The 20662-nt window shown below is 52.5% G+C and overlaps 7 protein-coding genes and 1 non-coding gene across 8 annotated transcripts; 3 read left to right on the plus strand and 5 right to left on the minus strand.

Annotated features, from left to right (window-relative positions):
- Nucleotides 1-3311: 3311 nt before the first annotated feature.
- Nucleotides 3312-5235, plus strand: J4E93_009994 (uncharacterized protein; the record flags this gene model as incomplete). The annotated part of the gene is made up of 8 exons (XM_049347882.1): nt 3312-3754; nt 3818-3962; nt 4026-4205; nt 4255-4358; nt 4520-4556; nt 4609-4800; nt 4856-5156; nt 5210-5235. Coding segments are annotated over 8 exons (1428 nt in total), but the record flags the coding sequence as incomplete, so codon positions are not given.
- Nucleotides 5236-10183: 4948 nt separating this feature from the next.
- Nucleotides 10184-10926, minus strand: J4E93_009995 (uncharacterized protein; the record flags this gene model as incomplete). The annotated part of the gene is made up of 2 exons (XM_049347883.1): nt 10184-10759; nt 10810-10926. The coding sequence occupies 2 exons, from the start codon at nt 10924-10926 to the stop codon at nt 10184-10186; spliced, it is 693 nt and encodes a 230-aa protein (XP_049194860.1).
- A 418-nt stretch (nt 10927-11344) lies between these two features.
- J4E93_009996 (uncharacterized protein) lies at nt 11345-11917 on the minus strand (the record flags this gene model as incomplete). Its single annotated transcript, XM_049347884.1, has 1 exon — nt 11345-11917. One exon carries the CDS (start codon nt 11915-11917, stop codon nt 11345-11347), a length of 573 nt encoding a protein of 190 aa, XP_049194861.1.
- Nucleotides 11918-12662: 745 nt separating this feature from the next.
- On the minus strand, nt 12663-14298 carry J4E93_009997 (uncharacterized protein; the record flags this gene model as incomplete). The annotated part of the gene is made up of 5 exons (XM_049347885.1): nt 12663-13274; nt 13322-13602; nt 13655-13943; nt 13994-14158; nt 14212-14298. The coding sequence occupies 5 exons, from the start codon at nt 14296-14298 to the stop codon at nt 12663-12665; spliced, it is 1434 nt and encodes a 477-aa protein (XP_049194862.1).
- A 270-nt stretch (nt 14299-14568) lies between these two features.
- Nucleotides 14569-15986, minus strand: J4E93_009998 (uncharacterized protein; the record flags this gene model as incomplete). Its single annotated transcript, XM_049347886.1, has 3 exons — nt 14569-15625; nt 15676-15849; nt 15901-15986. The coding sequence occupies 3 exons, from the start codon at nt 15984-15986 to the stop codon at nt 14569-14571; spliced, it is 1317 nt and encodes a 438-aa protein (XP_049194863.1).
- Nucleotides 15987-16675: 689 nt separating this feature from the next.
- Nucleotides 16676-16784, plus strand: J4E93_009999. The gene has a single exon. It is a non-coding gene; the product is annotated as a tRNA-Glu (tRNA).
- A 591-nt stretch (nt 16785-17375) lies between these two features.
- J4E93_010000 (uncharacterized protein) lies at nt 17376-19007 on the minus strand (the record flags this gene model as incomplete). Its single annotated transcript, XM_049347887.1, has 3 exons — nt 17376-18686; nt 18732-18823; nt 18872-19007. 3 exons carry the CDS (start codon nt 19005-19007, stop codon nt 17376-17378), a joined length of 1539 nt encoding a protein of 512 aa, XP_049194864.1.
- An 809-nt stretch (nt 19008-19816) lies between these two features.
- Nucleotides 19817-20552, plus strand: J4E93_010001 (uncharacterized protein; the record flags this gene model as incomplete). The annotated part of the gene is made up of 3 exons (XM_049347888.1): nt 19817-19880; nt 20048-20225; nt 20273-20552. The coding sequence occupies 3 exons, from the start codon at nt 19817-19819 to the stop codon at nt 20550-20552; spliced, it is 522 nt and encodes a 173-aa protein (XP_049194865.1).
- Nucleotides 20553-20662: the final 110 nt, after the last annotated feature.

The following is a 20662-nucleotide window of genomic DNA, read 5'->3' on the forward strand; positions in this document are numbered from 1 at the left end:
TGGATCCCCTCCTTGGAGAGATGCCTGTCCATCTGTCGTTATCATCACCGCCTCCGATGATTTCATGTCGGCCTGTTGAGTTCGAGTCCATCAAGGACACTTATCCAGAACCACGCATTCTGACCAAGTAAGAAAGGGGCTTTGAGTAGTGTGTTTCTTGGTGGCTGTGGCTGCTCAGGCATATGGGGGTTTGACAGAAGGAAGATTTTTTTCGGTGTTCTGCCACCGAATGATAGGATAACTCCATTTGATAGGAAAGGTGAAGGCGGGGATGCAAGGGCTTTTTATATTCCTGAATGCTGGGTGTGGGGCGGTATAACCATGGTATGAACGCTCAAATGCATCGCATCGTAACACGGGCCGTGATACCATGGTATAGCAATGATCCACTTCTTCCGTTGGCACTGCGATGGCGCAAAGCGACGACCCAGTCAAATCGACCATCATACACAGCATTTACATCTACGCACTGCGCACTCCAATAGGCTATGTTATACTCATCGAAGTCTTATCACACGCCGAAATCTTAGCATCCAATCCATGTTAAGCATGCTCACCTTCTTGTTGCATCCCGAGGTCGCCGCCGCCAAGGCGACCATGCGTACCGCATGCGTCATCGTTGCCGTACTAGTCTTTTCTAGAACGCAAGAGCGATTACCCAACCCACAATCCGTCAGTCACCAACACACAGCATTGGCGGACCCCGGATCACCAGCAAAGAAAAAGACAAAGGCAAGGAAGTCACATCACATCATCACAGAGAAGGGGAATGAGCAAGATTGGAAAGAAAGATGCCATTTCGCGCTCTCGCACTAATCTGAACACCCAAGAGAAATGTCACCTTCAGAAACAACTGGAACACCGTCAATGCATCCGAAGACACTCTGGGTCCAAAAGCTGCGATAAGGTCTTTGATCTGCCCGACCCTGATGACCACGTATGCTATGGAAGAGCATCGTAGCGCATATATCCTATCTTTAGACCACGAAGGCCAAGGAGCGGGTGGTATCCCTCAGTAGCCCTCAGTATCCCCCAGCAGCCCTCATGCTATCCCTCGGGAGCCCTCATGTTAGCATGTCACCGTGCACTGTGCAAGGAAAGGAAAGGAAAGGGCGAAAACGAATGCAAGTGGGATGAAAGAGAAAAGGTGGTGTTTGGGGCGAGGACGGGGTTTTGTAGGGGGCCATGGAACGGCGGGCTTCTTGCTAGTGTTTGGATGCGCTTGCTATGGCACTGAGGGTGGCTACTCGTTTAGATGGCATGGGGGCTCTTCGGATGGCAAGTGGCACGCGTTGGGGAAGAAGGGCCTGATGGTTCGTGGCAGGTGTGGTTCACGGTGAAGGCACGATTAGGGGTATGGGGAAGGGGAGTATAGCCGTATGGCAGGAATAGGGCAGCATCATGGAGTTTGATTGTCACGATCTATGGATTGGCAATGCATGAGTTGCTAGCTATGATACACATTCTAGATTTCACGCATGCTTGTGGAAGGCAACGTTTTGGAGATATTGTCTATCTAACATTCTGCTTGTATGATTACATGCTGTGGAGTGTCTTCTATTGTGCATCGCTGTGTACATCTCAACTGCGCATCACTCGAACGAGCACCAAATATGCCATCGAACAAGAGTGATCACAATCACGGTCGGTAAACTCAGTGCACGTCATGCATGTTAGTAGGAAATAGGATGAGGAGAATCGTCCAACAAGACTTGCATGCACAGACACTGCTCTATTTGATTAATGTCATGGAAGCACAACCAGCTCATAGGCTGCGAGCATTAAACCTCTTAGGTACAGCTAGGAACCGCGAGATCCCCTTCAGAACTCCAGCCCTGAGACAGTGTATCATTAGCATGACATATGGATGTAGTTTTAATTCGCATAGTTCCGATTCGAATAACCCGAGCAAATCATCACCGCCGCATCGCTCAACTCGTCATGTTCAGCTTCTCATTCAATGCAGGCATGTTCTGTCCTAAGGCCGATCAATCAAAAGAGCCACTGTGAGGCGAACTGCATCAGTGACCAAGCTTTGACGTCTTACCTGATATCAACGAGGCGGACTATTACACATGTATCGAATGCGCAACGCCTTTCCCACCACATCGCCATCACGACGAATCCAGAGAGACATGCATCAGCCATTCCATCGGCGGCGTACTCGGGTATTATTTGCGCGCTCAAGGCGCTACCTAGAAACGTCTGGAAGAAGGGCTTCATGTTTTCTTTTTCCTTACCAACGCCCGTCATCTCCCCTAGTGCATTTCCCACGTGGTGCGTTATTGCGGCGGTCCGAATATGTATGTCAAAAGCTTATGTCTGATCTCACCTTTACACTGGAACGACTACAACTATGTAAGCATGGGAACTATTACAAAGTGCTTAGATGTTGCTTTCTGCTTTCAAAGCCAGAAAGAATTGCCTCGTGGTCTCGGGGATTGGAGTTGGTGGTAATCGTGGTGGGCAGGTGCGCCCTTGCGAGCTAGTTGCACAACAACTCCAACACGATCGATGGCTGCAACGGACTACAACACGGAGATACGGTATGTGACCTTCTGCGAATGTTTGAAATGGGCAACGTGAGGTTGAAAGGCGTTATCGCATAGCAGTTTCCAGGGACCAGGGCAAATGCTTTTCCGAACGGATGGTTTTGCTAATTACGGCCCGCTAGTCTTTTGCATCGGCAGGTCTTGCGCCGATCGCGGCAATTCAAGGGCGACAACATGAATCGCACCGTCGGAAGCACTGTCGGAAGTACCGTCGGAAGGCCGCTCACGAAAGACGACGGTGTTGTACGTCTGCCATGGAAATTATCGTCGGCGCTCTCGCGCGTTAAATCCGCATTACATACCAGCATGCTGATCAACATGTTCATGTCAGAACCCTAGCAGATGTCTTAGCCGGATGACGCACATACGCACCCCAGCAATCTAGACAGACTGGCGCCGTTATGGCAGGAAGACGCCACCCCACTCTGCGCACGAGTGGCCCCAGAGCCTTTGGGCCGATCGCCGCGGCGCGGTTTGAAAGCTTAGTCGAAGCGCGATGTCTGCTTCTAGAGTATACAGTACCCCTTCTTGCCGCGGTCTTCCCACTTCATTCCTTCGCCTGTTGGACCTGCATCGCGTCGCATAACCAGGCTTTGTCATCAGGGGGTCTTTGAACCTTAGCGAGTTATATCCGAGCGGCAACTAGTCGTTTCTAGAGTGGAGCAGTTTCTGAAAGATTGGCGTGTCGTTGGTGATTTTGGTACTCGTCGGTCCTTGCGTTTCATTCCAACACCCAGGGCGACGGCGAGACTCATCAGAATGGAGTCGAAGGAGAGAACGAGCCTAGGCTCCGCACGCGAACAACATGAAGATAGCGCGTCAAGCGAGTACGAGAAGAGAGGAGTATCTGCCGCCGACATCGACGAAGAGAAAGCTGATGGTCATGATGGAGCTATGCAGTCTCCAACGAAGGAGAATGACGCGACAGCTGAAAGAGGCCGCAGTCAAAGCAGGCGTTCGCAAGACGGCAGAAGCCTGAAGACTGTCAGATCGCATCACTCGAGAGCTGGAGGAGATGGCTACACCTGCCTCGACGCAGAAGCCAATGCCAAAGGACCAGGCAACTCCCGACCCGGGCCTGTGACAGAGCAACCGTACCTCGTGACTTGGGACGGTGACGCCGACCCAGAGAATCCACGGAGCATGGGCAAACTACGAAGATGGCTCATCGTGTTGATATGCGCCAGTAGTTCATTATGCGTGTACGTCATCAACTCCATATACAAACTGTTGCACGCGCACAAACTAACGAATGCTAAATGTAGGACATGCACCTCATCGCTATATACGTCGTCGTATAGTCAGCTGGAGCCTGAGTTTGGGGCCTCACGCCTCGTGTGCACCCTTGGTCTATCTATGTTTGTTGCGGGACTCGGCGCAGGACCGATGATTCTAAGTCCACTCTCGGAGGTGCGTACAGCTGCCGGGAATTAACGGCACTTCACGTACCCGTGATCGACTAACAAGATCCAGTTCTACGGTCGAAGGCCAATCTACATCTGCTCGTTCACATTCTTCCTCATCTGGATGATACCATGTGCTGTGGCACAGAACATCCAGACAATGTTGGTTGCGCGCTTCTTGGACGGTCTAGCTGGCTCAGCCTTCCTCAGTGTTGCTGGAGGGACTGTCGGTGACATGTTCGGCAAACACGTCAGTACATTTGATGCTCGCTAGCCATCCATCTCTGACGTAAGTGTAGGAGCTTTCTGCACCTATGATGGTCTATACAGCCAGCCCGTTCGTTGGGCCAGAGGTTGGCCCTCTGATAGGAGGCTTCATCGTGGAAAATACTACATGGAGATGGTAAGTGCTTATTCTAGGCCCACTATCCCCACCTTGCGACACTGCACCTGCATCTGCGATGGCGTTGGCTGAGGTGGCAGCATCTACCCCTGATGCTCGTATCGAATGTGCCGTCGATCAGCTCTTGCTGAGAAATCGACGATTTGTTGACACGCAATCAGGTGTTTCTATGTTCTCATCATCTGGTCTGGAGTTCAGGTAAGGTTGTGCCGCACACCATGTGTACCAAAGACTAATGCTAGTCTCGTAGCTTTGCCTAATCGTTCTTTTCGTGCCTGAGACGTACCACCCCGTTTTGCTCCGTCGAAAGGCGATTCGACTGCGAAAAGAAACCGGCAACCCAGAGTGGATAGCGCCTATCGAGAAGATGGACAGGTCTATCGCCAAAACCGTGCTGTGGTCATGCATCCGCCCGTTTCAACTTCTTTTCTTCGAGCCTATGGTGGGTCTCCGCGCTTAGTGAGGCAGTGATTGGTGGACTGACTGTTGTGATCTAGTGCTTGAGTCTTTGCATCTTGTCGGCAATCTTGTTGGGTATCCTGTACCTCTTCTTTGGCGCCTTTCCTCTCGTATTCGGCAACAACCATGGCTTCAGCATCTCGCAGGTTGGACTCGCATTCCTGGGTCTGTTGGTTGGCATGCTCGCGGGTGTCTCCACGGACCCTTTCTGGAGAAGGATATACGGCAGGCTCGTGCGGCAACGCGAGGAGCAAGGAGGCGAGCCCGGAGGTTCGGAACCTGAGTTTCGGCTCCCTTCGACTATTGTTGGGGCCTGGGTCGTCCCTGTCGCACTCTTTGGTAAGCCGCTGCATGGCCTCGCCTCGAACAAGCTTCTAATCACACGTATGCAGGGTTTGGGTGGACGACATACTCCTCAGTAAGTTTAGAATTCTACTGGCATGGAAGATTCCATGGCTAACATCCCGGCTTCCGCAGGTTCACTGGATAGGTACGACATCATCGTGCATACTGACCAGTCGCAACAATAACTGACCATGACACTGCAGTTCCAATAATCTTTTCAGCAATTTTTGGCCTTGGGTAGGTTTTCTTCTTTTAGACGCTTCAGGTGTCGTCGATGAACAGCTCACTGACCGTGTTCCGTGACGTAGTGTCATCTGGGTCTACTCAGGGGTCTTCACATTCCTGGTCGAAGCTGTAAGTCCCACCACGCACCGAAGTCGGACCAGGCTCTTGGGTACAGAGATAATGACCTCGCCGAACAGTACCCTGTCTACGCTGCATCGGCTCTCGCGGCCAACAGCTTCGCGCGGTCGTACTTTGCTGCGGCTTTCCCGTAAGCTAGCACCAACGTTGGGACAGACTTCATTACTAATTAACGACATAGACTATTTGGTGTTCAGATGTACAACAGTGAGTCCCTATGACGGTACACCATGATGAAAGAGCGGTCACTGATTTGGAAAAGATCTCGGCTACCAGTGGGCAACTACTCTACTTGCGTTCCTTGCGCTGGCCATGGCACCGTAAGAGACCCAAGAGAATGGTCGTGGGAATCACTAACGTATATTGTTGCAGATTTCCAATCTTGTTCTTTCGATATGGCAAGCGGCTCAGGGGAGGCAGTCGATATGCATCAGCATAGTGGGCATGGAAGCGACGCGAGGGCATGTGGCAGACTTGACTGGAAGAGGACTAATAATAGCGAGTGACACGGCAGTTTGATGCCAAAGAATTTTATTGAATCAAGGAATTTGCGCCCACACGTGAGACCACATGAAGCAGGCTGGCCGGGCCCTTGTGCGACGGAACATGAGCGCCACGAGGGCGGCCACGCCAGCTCGAGGGACAACGGACGCACAAGAGACGAAAGCGGTTGCGGATGGTACCGTTGCCGGGGGCGGTGCACCGGCGCGCGAGGAAACGTGGTCGGCAGGCCAGAGACACGGTGAGGGAGACAGTGAGGGCACACAGAGCTCGCGAAGCGTAGCGAGTGATGATAGTTGGTGATACGGGCGCGCCCATAGGCTGGCAATACACCAGTGAGGTCCAACGCCAAGGCCTCGCATCCCACACTGCATGCATGCCTCATAGCCGAGTTTGAGGCAGTTTGGGCATGCCGGCTGCTTGCTTTTTGGGGATGCGCTGTGTGGCATGAGGTGTCGCGGTGGGAATTGCGAGTGACTGGGCAGGGCCTTCTGCAGCAGGGTCTCCAATCTGCAAAGATGGACTGAGCGAGATCCACCTATGTATTGACGACGATCATGTGGCAGACAGTCCGCGGGCAGCCCCAGAGTGGCTGAAGTGCTAGCGACGTCAAATAGTGAAGCAGAAGGGCGTGACTGCGGGCTAGCGGCAGGCCAAGCAAGCGGCTTACCGGTCGACAGGGACCGAGGCAGCTGCGTGGGCTGCACCTTCCAGCAAACCTCGAACAGCCAATTGCGGGGAATCGCATCTGCGCGCATCTTGCAGCGAGCTCCAATATACCGCACACGACCAGCGCCCGACGCCGCGAGCCCACTCTCAACTGCACACAGCGCTGCAAGTGCCCTGGCCGCTCGTCAAGCCCAGCAGCGCCTCCATCGCCTCGACCGCGCGCTCCGTCGCGACTCGCAGCCGGCCTCCCCAGACGATCATCCATCGCGATTGCCATCGACATCGCCCATCGCACCTGCCCCAGCGCTGACCGTGACTGCACGCGCTGTATCACCCCACTGCCCTATCGTGTCGCGCCTTCCGCGCTCGACGCGACGCCGCACCCGTGACTGCCACGCTGCTGCTCTCACCTCCCGCGGGCTCACTGAACGAACCCCGGCACCGCTTGTAGAACCACACTCGACTCCCAGCAGCATGGGCAGCGCGTCTCGGTAGCATCTCGCTATCAAACATGGTTCTGTGTGCTCCTGGAATGCTCCCTCGATTACATGGACCCCGGCCCCGTACCACAATAGCTCTGTCCCATACCTGTCCGCCGGATTGAGAGCCCTTCACTCTCTGGGTCCCCTGCATAGCTCGTCATTGGACCTGTCAGAGTGCCACGGCAGCGCCCGTTCAAGCAGCCAGCGCACGCGTGATCGCACTCTAAAACACGCAGCTGGAACGCCTCCAGCCGTGCACCCCAGACACATTGGCTGAACCGTTTTGCTGGGAACACCCCAAGATCACCATTGACGGCTACACGCAGCACTAGGCTCACTCCCCAGCGCCTCCGTCCACCGCAGCGACCGTCCGTGCTTGGCCGAGTGCCTGCGCCAGTAGAGGGGATATCATGACCACCCCAGACGCCCAAGATGCCTCTCCTTCGCCCGAGTACAGGAGCGACCTGGACGACGACATGGCTGCTGAACAGACTACAGACCGCCAGTCTGGCGACGGTGATTCCAGCCAGAAGCCTACCAATGGCAAGCCCAATGCAAAAGACCCTCTAAGACCGCGGAGGAAGAAGGCGCGGAGAGCGTGCTTTGCCTGCCAGCGAGCCCATCTGACATGTGGTGAGTATTGGTTGTGAGTCATTGTATGAATTGGTAAGACTGACACCTTCAGGCGACGAAAGACCATGCAATCGCTGCATCAAGCGCGGCCTCCAAGATCACTGCATGGACGGCGTGCGCAAAAAGGCAAAGTATCTCCACGATGCGCCAGATGGAGCGCTCATGCCTGGTGTGGGCGGTCACTATCCCTACATGAACGGCAGCCGCCCAACACCGATACCGAGTCACGACACACAACCAGTCTCGGTCTCTCCGCAGAGCAACATGTACAATCAAGCCCAGTCAGCGGCATTCTACCCGCCCAATTCGATACCAGGACAAATGCCTGTGGCTCAAGACGGCTTCAGCAATCAACAGTCGCCAATATCACCTCCGTTCAACCAAACACATCACGGCCCAGTACAAAACGCACCAAACCCCATGTCTCAAAATCAACAGGGTCAATTGCAGCAGTTTGGACCTTTGTTCGACCCAAGTGACCCAGCACTCTTCAATTTCGATATCTCGAGCCTCAATTTCGGAAATCATTACGGAGCGCTGGAATTTGGCATGCTTGGTCATATGTCATCAGGCGCAGTAGACACTCATCACGATAACGCGATGATGAACATGAACGGCGCTGTGAACATGTACAATGCACAGATGCCCTCAACTTACGCGGACCAGAACAGCGCGGCAACCGCTATGGCATACAATGCGAACGGACTCCCAGCAGGCGAGTGGCAAGATGCACATTCGCGGCAAGGGAGCATGCATGTCCACACGCCAAACACCGCTGGCCACGACCACCATAGTCTTCGAAACGACAGCCTCAGTGGTCCTCACGCATTCGTCATCGGCCAAGGGCCTGCGAGCCACACAGCAAGCCCAGCCTCTACGGACGCGTCTACTTTCGAGGGTGACAACCCATTGGCGACTGCAGCGTTCTTCGCCAATACGAACCGACAGCATGCGCAGCGTTCTCCGGCTGTTAGTCGATCACAACACGAAAACAGACCTTCGACCACAGCACTCCAGCCGATACACTCAAATGGCGTTCGCAAGCGCCAACGCGACACCAAGAGCATCTACCAAGGGGTTACCAAACCCTATGATTACGTTAAGGGCTACCATAGGCTTTACCAGCTGATCGACAAGAACTATTCGAGGCCTTGGGTCGCTAAGGCACAACAGTATCTCCAAAACTACCGACCTGTGTTGCTACAAGTGCGGGAAGAGCTGAACAGAGACGACTTGATCCATCAAGAAATGGGTCTCCAGCGCCAGGTTATGACACTGCAAGACCACTTTGCGGAAGTCGGTACGCCCTTCTTGATTTGTCGTCGCTCAGGCGAGATTGTCGGCATCAACAAGGAGTTCACTATTCTCACGGGCTGGAAAGACCAAGTTCTCCTCGGCCACGAGCCGAATCTCAACGTCAACACGGGCACGAACCGCGACACAAGCGAAAGCGATACCGCTTCAACCCAGAACACCACACCCAACCTCACCGCGCAAGACTCCGAGACCACACCAAGCGTCAACATCATCGAGCTCATGGACCCCAAATCCGCCCTCGAGTTCCTGCAGCACTTCTCCGAACTGTGCTACCAGGACCCTCACGGCTACGCTTCTCAACGCGTCAACATGCTCAGATACCAGACCAAGGCAGACATGGATCGCATCCAGGAAATGAAGAGTGCGAATGCCGGCAATGATGTCAAGGTCGATCCGCTTGTCAAGGTGGAGGGCGAGAGTGCTATGCAACGTCTTGGCGCCAAAAATGGTATGGTTGATTGTATGATCTGGTGGCATATCAAGCGCGACATGTTTGATATGCCTGTGCTTGTTTGTATGAGTGTAAGTTGGATCTTGAAGTTATGTGTGGGTCAAGCGCTAATGAGTTTTAGGTCATGCCTGTTCTTGACAAAGGCCTGCAGTGAGCGGGACAAGTTTGAACAAGAACCCTGGGCTGCTTGAATTAGTCTGTAGGGAACGCAGCTCTTGTTGCATTCCTCGACGACGGATTGCATGAATACGGATGATGGACTTCGAGATGATCTACGATCATGTCATGGCGACAGTAAAAAAGTGCTTTTATTGTTTTGGTTTGCTGGGAATATCGGCGCATATGCATGGATACCAGAGTCGTCTCACGAGACGTGCGCATCATGGAAGGTAGTGCTTGGTATGCTACTTCTTGTTATTCGTTTCAGGTGTTTAAGGGCGTACATGAAGGAGTAAACGGAGTAGACGAGCTGCCACCAAAGGCGCGATACCAATGCTTTCCACGGCTAGAACAACAGTATGATAATAATGTTCCGTTCATTCATAATATCCCTCAATGTGCGCATCGTGGGACCTTCTCCTCTCTCGATTCCCCTCCATCACCCCCTAATTTATCATCTGCGCAATCCCCACCCCATCCTTCTGCCCCTCCTGATTCCAATTCACCTTGACATCCTCCCCTCCCCTCAACCACTCATCCCTCTTCCAAACCTCATACCCCTCCCTCGCCAAACTCCTCTGCGCAACCCTGATATCCTCCCTAATATCCTCCACCAACGCCTCCTTGCTCACATAATCATACTCCGGCCGTATGAACCCCAATATCATGAGACTAAGCTGCGCGCCATAAAAGTCCTTCTCGAAGCTGTGTAAGATGTGGATTTCGATACTGCGTTGGCTGTTCTTGTAGTATGGGTTGTAGCCGATGGAGAGGACGGTGGGGTAGATTGTAGAGGGCGTAGGTGTTTCAGAGGAGTATTCGAGGTCGAGGACGGCGTGGGATGAGGATTGCGAGGGGACGGATGTATCGTCTGTGGCGCTGGGGACGCTGGAGGCGGTTGTGGAGGTGGGGATTGTGCTTGTGTCGAGGGTGCACCAGCCGTAGTAGATGCCGGATTCGAGTTCGTCGTGGCCGCCTATGCTCAGGCCGGAGAGCGGGATGTTGGCGGTGGGGATGCCTAGCTGATTTTGTTAGCTTGGAGTGATGTTTGAGAAAGTTAGGGGATTTGTACTTCTTTGCTTCCACGTCCGAAGCCTTTTACTACGGGGCCTCGGAGCTTTATTGGGAAGGGTGGTTGTGGTGTTTCGGGACCGGCGATGGGGTCGCGGGGTTTGTCTGGTCGGACCATGGTGTTTGTTGTATTCGTAGGTTCGATATAGGTTAGAATGCAGTATGGGGGTCTGAGAGTGAGTATCTAGAGGAGAGGGAGTGTTGAGCGTGGTACTTCGAGCACTTTCTGGTCGGGATGATGGAGGTCCGATCGGAACATTGGTGGGGCTCATGTCAGATAGCAAGCGTCACCAGCGTCACCTTTGGCTTAGTCAGCGTGGTACCTTGCATCGTCACTTCCAACGTGGATGTGTGATCATATGCCACAAAAATTCTGTAATTAGATTCGGATACTTTGTTCAGCCCGCACATTGCTTCGCTATACCTGATATCTTCCCGTAACCGTCTGGTCGCCAACGCTACTTTTCTCATCTTGTTAGAAGTACTTTCCGTACACTCACTCCTCTACATAACTGTACGCGAGATTAGCGCACGCATCACTTGCTCAGCTTGCTCTTCTTTCCGCCTTTGTTCTTGTTTTGCTTCTTAGCGTTGACAAGCGAGCGAGAGGACTTTCGAGAGATGTACTCGACCTCCTTGTCCCTGGGAACCAGATTGCAAGTACGGGACTCGGCGTTCTTCTTCGGGGCGCACTGTTTGTATGGGCACTTCTTCGTCGTGCGGGCGATGTAAACTCCGGCAATCTCGTCCCTCGTTTTGAACAGCGGATTCATGTCAACAGTCCGGTATTTCCGGCAGCGGCCACAGATCGTGTCGAGCTCTTCCCCTTGTTTCATGACCACAGTCCGCTCGATCTCCACAGCCGACTGGGTCATCCTGTCATGAAACTTTTGCTCGCGCGTACGCCAGGACTTGTTGTACATGATGTGGTGCGCCATCTGGAGGAATGTGTCGCCGTTGTCGGAGCTCAATGAAGGTTTCACTTCTTCCATAGTATCCAGGCGCAATTCCTTCTGCACGTAGCGGATGATGGATAGTGGCAGGCTGTCGAATGGTGTCGTTGCCCCGGATGCTATCTCCCTTCTTCTCAGCGTCATCATAGCTGACATCGGTGACTCCTCATAGTCTTCCATCGTCACTTCCGACGTGGATGCACCTCATACAAGGGAAAAATTTAACACCCTAGAGCCTACGTTAAGATGAAAGTATGTAAAGTAGGTCACCCAAAGCTAACGTCGGCTCTACAGTGTTCAGTTTTCCCCTTGTATGAGGTGGATGTATGAGCTAATCACATCAATGTGTTCGATGCGCTTGCTATGTAACATTTAGATGTCTAATTTTATCATCTGTTTGTAGACTTAGTTTTTGCTTTGTTGAATGTGCTAGTGCAGAAATGCGGGCACGACGCGGTTGTAGTAGACTTATTTCTCATTTTTACGTGTCTTATCTAGAGACTTGCTACTCTTATTTACCTTTAACTAAGTGCAGTATAGCATCTGCTTTAACAAATTAAAAGGCAGCGCGTTTTTATAATAATGAGGCTGCGTTCATCTACAGCACAGCTTAGAAGAAAGATTGAACGTGGAGATTGGGTGTAGAAGCACTCTCTCAAAGGTTGGCAGCAATGCGACCATGCATCCGTACTGTTCAGACATCACCAAGGCGTGATAAAGCTTCAGATCCTCACTTTTGTTATTCGGCTACGAGCTCACATCTCTACAGCCCTATGTAAATCTTCACAGCTTTTCCAGTCTACCCAATTCGATCTCCTGACGTGCTACCTGTCCATCTTTGAGCTTCCTTCTAACCTTCCAATCCACTTGCGCACGGCATGCATGCCATATACAGCGATCTCTATCCAAGGAGATCCTCTTCAATCGAAAGAGCAACACCGCCGCCTGCATAGGCTCCAGTCGCTAACGCAGTACTGCTCTGAGCGGGTACTCGAGGACGCACATTGTCTTCGTCCGGAGATACCCATTCAGCGACCTTGGTGTCCAGCCCATGCATCGAGCCCGGCAAGCGACATCCCTCAACCCTCTTTCCCGCACGACCACACTCGCCTCGCTGACAAATGTGACCATAAGCACAATTCGCAATACGGCAGACGCTACCCTTTGAGCATGCTGTACCCATCGTTGTATGCTGTAGAACGTAGTGTACTTCGGGTTCAAGGGTACCGTGGTAGAATTCGCAGTTGACGTCTCCACATTTGTTGCGCAGGAAGTAGTCGATGCAGAGGTGATACTGGACTTTGGAGCGTGCGTCGTACGATTTGAACTCTTTGGTTGTTGGCGCCCGTACGTAGATGTCGATCCGCTGCTTTGCGCTGTTGATAGGGATGCGACCGCCGATGTAGCAGGCTGGCAGTTGGAAGGAGAAGAGAGGTGACCATAAAGCTTTCTCGGTGCAATTAACGTCCGTGGTTTTCGCATTGGTATCGGCATGCTCTCCTGGGGTTGCGTCCTGCAATCATATTAGCTAAGATTCAGACACAGCATGGGAGCTCGTACGGTCTCGGACTTGGCCCCAAGTTTCTCCATAGGCTTAGTACCGTTAGTTGTGCTGCCCGACTTTATCTTGAACTTAGGAGGTGGCTCGAAGACTGCTGGGAATGAAACGAGGAGCAGACCCATCTTCCTCAATCCACTGTCCAAGCCATTTCCGAATACTAATGTTATCTTCGAAGTCTGTCCACGATAAGGCTCTAAAGCTTGGTGATACCATGGCGATCCGGCAGCTGCTAAGAAGACGTGTTTGCATTGCTCGCTGGCCGTGTAGAGTTTCAGGTTGCCTTTTTTTATGTCAGTACATACTCGTCTTCGATGAAAGCAACGATAACGTACCACATATCTTGTTCTTGATACCACGATCATCTGGTGTCACCACAAGATCGAAGAAGGTGCCGACCCTTCCGAAATCCGCAAGGAAACCCGCAAGTGACGTACTCTTGTCGCTCGTCGCCGTGGTCATTGATAGCATCTCGAGGCTGGCGAATATACGTATGACCAAGCAGTACTTGCTATGTGCCAGATCGGGAAACTTGGCCTTTAGTTTCTCGCATAATGCATTACGCAGGAGAACTGAAGCTTCGGAGCCGCGTGGGACTTTCTTGTCAAATAATTCGTCGCAAAACTGTTACTGTATGAGAACTGTGTTGAGACGTACAGGTAGTGCGTACTCACCTTGTGACTTGATGCATCGATCAGCATTACGACGACGGCATTCTTGCTCTGAGTTTCCCAATCGGTACTCCGTCCCGTGTCCGGCGATTTGATGCTCTCAATGAGCATACGGTCATTCGCCTCGTTGTACTGCTTCATGAAAGCTCCGTATTCGCAGGACACGTCCTGATTACGGATAAGTATAAGGCGCTATCAGATCTCGTTCGTGTGATACTTACAGAGAGTGTTCTCTGCAAAAGCTTGCCCTTGAGTTTCAAGGCCTTGAACTCTGCCTCCAAGTTTGTTGCATCCATTTTATCCGCCATAATGTGACCGAGGGCTTATCTGTCTAGAGAAGAGAGGGACATGGGGTAGATTGCTTTGTTGTGGCAAAGAATTAGCAGTTGTGGGTAGTAGACCACGAAGAAGAAGTGAGAGAAGGAGTGAGCGAGAGGATACGGATATTATAACAAGAAAGCCGTGGATTCAGAGCGGGGCACTCCTCAGGGAGCTGCCTTTACCTCAACAGCTAGAAGATGTTGTATTGCTTAGATGATACCGTCTCTTGATGTACAGTTCTATTACCTGCCCATGCTTTATGCAACCACATCATTAGCCTCCTTCTCTCTCCTTTGCTCCTCTTTCTTCCCCGGCTTTCCCGAACTCTTGTGGATACCCTCAATCACCTGCTTGATCTCCTGCAAGAAGCGATCAACCTCCTTCTCCGTACCCACCGTTATCCGCAAGCAGCCCAGACATCCATGCTCCTTGCCTCTGAACCTTACTACCACGCCCTTCTCTTCCGCCAAGCCCTCATACACCGCCAGCGCTGTCTCGTTCGATGGCCTACCGCCCTGATCCGCCGGCGCATCGAGTATCTGATACAGCAAGAAGTTCGACTCCACACCGCCGTGAAGGCTTCCGATACCAGGGATCTTGGGCAGCTCTTCGATCAGCCTGTCGCGCTGCTTGACGATGAGGTCCTTGTGACTTTGCATGACTTGCAGGTGCTTGGGGCTCAGAGCGGCGCGTGCGATCTGGCTCGTTGGGTTGGGGATGTTGTAGGGCGCCTTCATGTTGTTGAGAATTTGGGCGATCGCTGGGTCGGCGAATGCAGCACCTAATCGAATTCCTGCGAGACCGAACGCCTTCGAGAGTGTCTGCATGACTACTAAGTTGGGCCACTCGGCTACCCATTCTGCTAGACTTGTTCCATCGGGCGCGAAATCGATGTATGCCTCGTCCACCACCACGACACCGTTCCATGGGTGTTCCAGTATCTTTTGTACGTCCTCCTTCTTAAGCAGCTTTCCGGTCGGGTTACCTGGTGAACACAGGTACGCCAACTTTATGCTCTTGTCCTCATCCATGGCCTTCAGTATCGCGGGTACGTCGAGATCAAAGCTTGGTGTTTGTAGGGGAATCTTGGCCAGCGCGACGTCGTTGACTTGCGCGGAAACGCTGTACATGCCGTATGTGGGCGGACATGTCAGGATCTTCTCCTTGCCGGGGACGCAGAAGGCACGGATCAGGGCATCGATCGCTTCGTCGGAGCCGACACCAACGAAGAGGTTGGCGGGTGTTATGTTCTTTGAGGTGTGCGTGTGCGTATTTCGCAGGTTGCAGAGGAGCTGCTTGAGTTCTTCTTGGTGGCTGTATGAGGTCGTCAGCATGTGTGATGCAAACGTTCGTGGTGTGCATACGGATCTGGGTATCGGTTCAGGCCAAGCAAATCGACATCAATCGCAGAAGATGAGTCGGAGGTGCCATTGACATTTGCGCCCGGTAGCTTGCCCTCGCCATTCAATTGTAGTCCCGGTCCGTATGCGTTCTCGTTCGCGTCGAGGAGGATGTTGGTGCCGTCATCTTTGTAGTCGCTACGCGTCGTGAGCTGGGTACCGCGGTAAGAGTCATGGATATTCACCTACTCGCGCGCGCATCGGTACGGCTCCAATGCGAGGATGTTGGATCGCGCGCATGTCTGCAGATCAAATTCCGTGTTCTTCGCGACCATTGTGTGTGTTGTGGGCGGATGAGAAAAGTTGAAGGTTGGAATGGAGGACCGCTATGTCCAGTCGAAGTTGGTGTTCGCGGGGAACTTTTTGTTTCGCGGGGCGGGACGCGGCGATGTCGGGAGTCATCACATCATCGGAGAACTATTTCAATTGATCGAACTTCGATACCAAAGCATAGGAGCTAGTTATCGGCGCAGGTAAACATGTCGATTTTCGGGTGAACTATTTACGTTTGGTGGGCGAGTATGCAGCCGCAGCTGTTGGTCGAATGAGATAGTACGTGAATCGTGGTACAAGCTCTGAAGCCAGGAGGTCTTCACAAGCTGTGCTATTACGATCGAAATGCAATAGAGATGCCTGGTGTACTTCAGTGGGGTACCAGATATCCTGCGTAATCCGAAAGTGTCTTGAGGACCTCCTCGGCCATGCGTCAACAGTGGCTTCGCAAGCCACATATAATGTAGTATGCACCTAGGTCATCCAATAGAATAGATCATAAGTACAGATAGTCTGGCCTCGGGTCTTTGTGGGTCTGTAATACATAGGCTTGATTTGATCTAGTTGATCTTGGTCCAACTTTTCCCTACCCGATTTCCTGACTCGTATCTGTTCGAACTTGTTTCTCAACCACGTCAAGTGTTTATGCCTCTCTTTATATTGATATTGTTCTTCCTTCCTTCCATCAACGTCCGATATGGTCTAGTGGCTAGGATTTGCCGCTCTCATCGCAGAGTAAGCTCGCCGCCTCACAGCAGCGCAGTGCCGGCAAGGCCCGGGTTCGATTCCCGGTGTCGGAAACAGTTTCTTTTTGCTGTTATACACGTTCTGTACAATGTAGGAATGTATTAGAAGCATTTCAATTGAACAGAAATGTGATTCCATACTTTTTGCCAACTCAACATACCCAAACACCACCCACACCAAGCCTGTCACTCTCAACACTCACCCAGACGTTCAGAGAGCCTTTCTCTTACTCTAGCTAATTACTAGTGTATTTGGGAAGAATGGTGGTCGATTACTGTTGCGTCAAAGGAGCGAAAGTGCCGTTTGGCCATACTGAACCGACGACGATGACTGTGTTCCAAAGACCACCTTGTGTGCTGCTTGACATCAAGAATGCGACCATCTCACGAAGTCTTAATACTTTGCTTAACACTCACCAACTAAAAAGAGAATGGATAGCCACTGTAAGGTTGAAGCGCTGGCAAACCTCGTTGGTGAGATTCCCACCCCATATTGCTACCACACTTGTCTGCCCGCACTGAGCACCCTTTGATCGATGAAGGACGCGCACTTCATTCCATGTCAGGTTCGCATTCAGTCTTACATCCATCGGCTTCTCTCACAGCATCAATAAATTCATCAAAGGTATCATAATCTACATCCACTCACGCCAAGGCGCCCATCGGGTCCCATAGCTCCAGCATCTTCGGCTTCTGCTCGAGCACCTTCTTAATCGTCGAGCTCACAACACTAGGATCAACGACGGCCTGGTACACAAACTCATCCATCCAAGCATCGCTCATGACAAAGTAGCCCTTGTCGCCTGCACGCTCACTCCAGGAGTTCTCGACCCTCCAGCGCACGGGCTTGCCGTCAACGACGTGTACAGCCGTCAGCACCATGGCATGCGTCATTTGGCTCTCGCCAGTCTGCAGACGCTCCGCCTTGGACATGCCGAGCTTGATGTTGAAGCCGAGCTCGTACTCGAAGAGATCCGTGTCCATGATTCCCTTGGTGGAATCGGAGTACTTGCCCACATCCGAGCCGAAGAAGACGGGCATGCCTTTCTTCAGCATGGCGATGCAGGCGTCTTTGATAGTCTTCATGTCGACATTCACATACGTCACTGGTCGGCCGTTCCAGACGTTGCCGAGTCGCTTCACGCTGAGCAGGCGGTTGTAAGGGTTGCGCGGGTCGTTGACGAGCGAAAAGAGCGAGTGCACGTCCGTTCCAGACAGCGCGCGGACGGTCTTGTTATCGGAAAGCTCCTTTGCGAAAGCAGTGGGTCGCGTCTTGACAGTGCAGAAGTTGCCGTCCTTGTCGTAGTACTCCCAGGTAAAGGGCTTGGTAGAGCACGGGGGAGGTCCTAGCATCAGTGTAAGGATTAGGTGGATCTCACGCAGCATCTTCTCCTTCTCTTCGGCAATAGTCGCCTTGATCGCGTCTGGCGATGCGTTGCTGGATGCGATAGCACGCAGACGGACGGCATCCTCGCGCAACTTTGTGGTAATCAGACGGTCCATCGTAGATGAGTTAGACGCGTTGAACGAGTCTGGGTAGAGCGAGTGCGGTACGAGACCATACTTCTGAACGAGGTTGGCCACCATGTCCCACTGACCACCATCACCGACAGGGCTGGACATCAGCGCCTGCACGATTCGGCTGTCAATCTCCTCACTCTTTGTATCTAGTACGCTTTCGAGGAAGTAGTTTGCCTTCTCAATCTTGTCCCAGTAGAAGAGGTATGCTTGCGATAGCTGGAATTCGGACAGCTTGTACTTCTTCATGATGGCGACGCGGAAGACGTTGGTGGAAGCGAAGAGCCAGCATCTTCCAGATGATGCTTGGTTTGTGACAGGGGAGCCCTCGAAGGGGATCTTGATGTTGAACTTTTGAGTGTCTGCGATGACAGCGGATCGGGATGAGAGTACGGCGTTGGCAGAGTTGGAGCTCAGGGCTGCGAGGGCGAGGCGGTTCTAAAAGACGTAAGTAGGAGACAGTACAAGAGCCGTGTGTAGTACCTTTGGGTCTTCCATGAGCTCCTTCTCCCACGCTGACACCGCCGCAGCAGAGACATCTTGTTGGTACTTGACGCCAGGGGTGTATCGAGGTGCTTCGACAGTCAGACTTGATATAGCTTGCTTGACTTGATGTAACGTACGAGCCTCTCCTCCAACAACAACGAATCCGTCCTTCTCGTTCATGGGTCGTTCATCCTTCATGTGGAGCGCCTGGAGCCGCTCCATCAACTTCTCATTAACAGCAGCATCGGACGGTCGTGACTGGTTGGAACCCATGATGAAGATGGGGATAGAACTTTCGGACTATCGTACAGCTCTCGATCGAGAGATAGCTATGTGTTGTAATCTGGGGAAGCTCTTGCTGCCCATCAAGGTGTCGCTCGTTATCGCGCTTATCGGGCGGGAACAACGCGTGCATGGGTCTCGTGGCAGCCCCACTCCGATCAGATGGCTGGCGCGGAAAGTGCCCGCCTCCATACCTTCCACATTCGATCGACGTGCATCGAAGCATGATGCGTACATGCGAGACAGGCCGACTTGTGCACAACTCAGCATGCAGATGCATTTTGCTCATGACTGTTGATCGGGTGCTGGAGTCTATCGTTGCCTGACTGCCTCAGCCACGACGCTGCGACCACCGCGCTATTATCGCGTACGAGGCTACGAGCATCGCCTAACGGCCCATCTCCACAGACCCTGAAACTCGTGACAGCCGTTTTGCTTCTTCATCAGGACTGCGAATATGTATGGCATCACACCAATATAGACCCTACGACGCATATCCAACACATCTATCATCATCTGAGTATAGAGGCGATGCTGCAACACCGGCCTCCGACCGGCGCGGATGCTAAAAGAGGGAGATGAAGATGTACAGGGCCGAACGCGTGTTTCATCACGGCGCCGCAAGGCGTTCCCCTGAGCGTACGCATCACAGCCCAGTCAACGCGAGTTCCCGAAATATCGGTGTATCTCGCGCTCAGCCCTGCAAACAGAGATTTATATCCTGGTTTCCTCTTTTCGTTGCGCAAACATCGCACCTAGCCACCGACAAGCAACGATAATCTCCAGCGACACGATTCACCATGGCGCAACGACCGGTATTTTGGCAGAAGCGCGTTCTCGTGCCCTTCTGGATAGTGCGCATATGTATCATGCTCTTGATCATTGGAGCAGTAGGCATTTCGCTGAGCAATGTGAAAGAACTGGAAGACGTTATCCAACCCTCAGTCTCGTAAATCATACCATCAACGGCGCATACACAAAGCTTACAGCCAGTAGATTACTCATTGTCATTATACTCTTCAGCTGTATAGTACTCCTCATCGACATTCTCGCCATCCTGCTCTTCCTTCGCGATGCGCTGAAACCCGGCACTTTCCTCACCATGAACTCGTTCCAGACTGCGTTCTGGGGCGTCGCCTTGATCATGGAGTTTGCAGATATTGGCAAAGGCGGTAGCCATGTAGGGCTTGGATTCGGTGTCTTCGTATTGTACGTTCAGAGTTCCGGAGGTCGTTTGCAGCACTGACACATCGCAGCCTCAGCTACTTCGGTCTCTTCATCTACTCGGTCATCGGTTATCGTCGCGCGAAGGCAGAGGCCAAACGAGGCCAGTACGCACCTGCGCACAACCCATTCGGGGGCTCCGTACCTGCTCAGCAATCATCGCCGTACAACAGCGCACCCGAATACCAAAATACCGCATACCACTCGCAGACGCAACCTGCTGAGATGAACAACCAGTATCTGCCACCATACCAGAGCGGTGCTGCGACCGACTACTATCAGCAGCCGGTGAAGCCTGCCCATATAGTATGAGCGAGGGGTGGAGATGTCAAGGATCTGGCGAGGCACAGAAATATAGAGCATTTGGATCAGGCGTTCTGGCAATTAGGAGATTGATACCACGGGTTCCGGATACTTTCACA

Source organism: Alternaria ventricosa (genome assembly GCF_023758065.1).
Source record: "Alternaria ventricosa strain BMP 2768 chromosome Unknown scaffold_26, whole genome shotgun sequence".
In the NCBI taxonomy this organism is placed as follows: Eukaryota; Fungi; Ascomycota; class Dothideomycetes; order Pleosporales; family Pleosporaceae; genus Alternaria; species Alternaria ventricosa.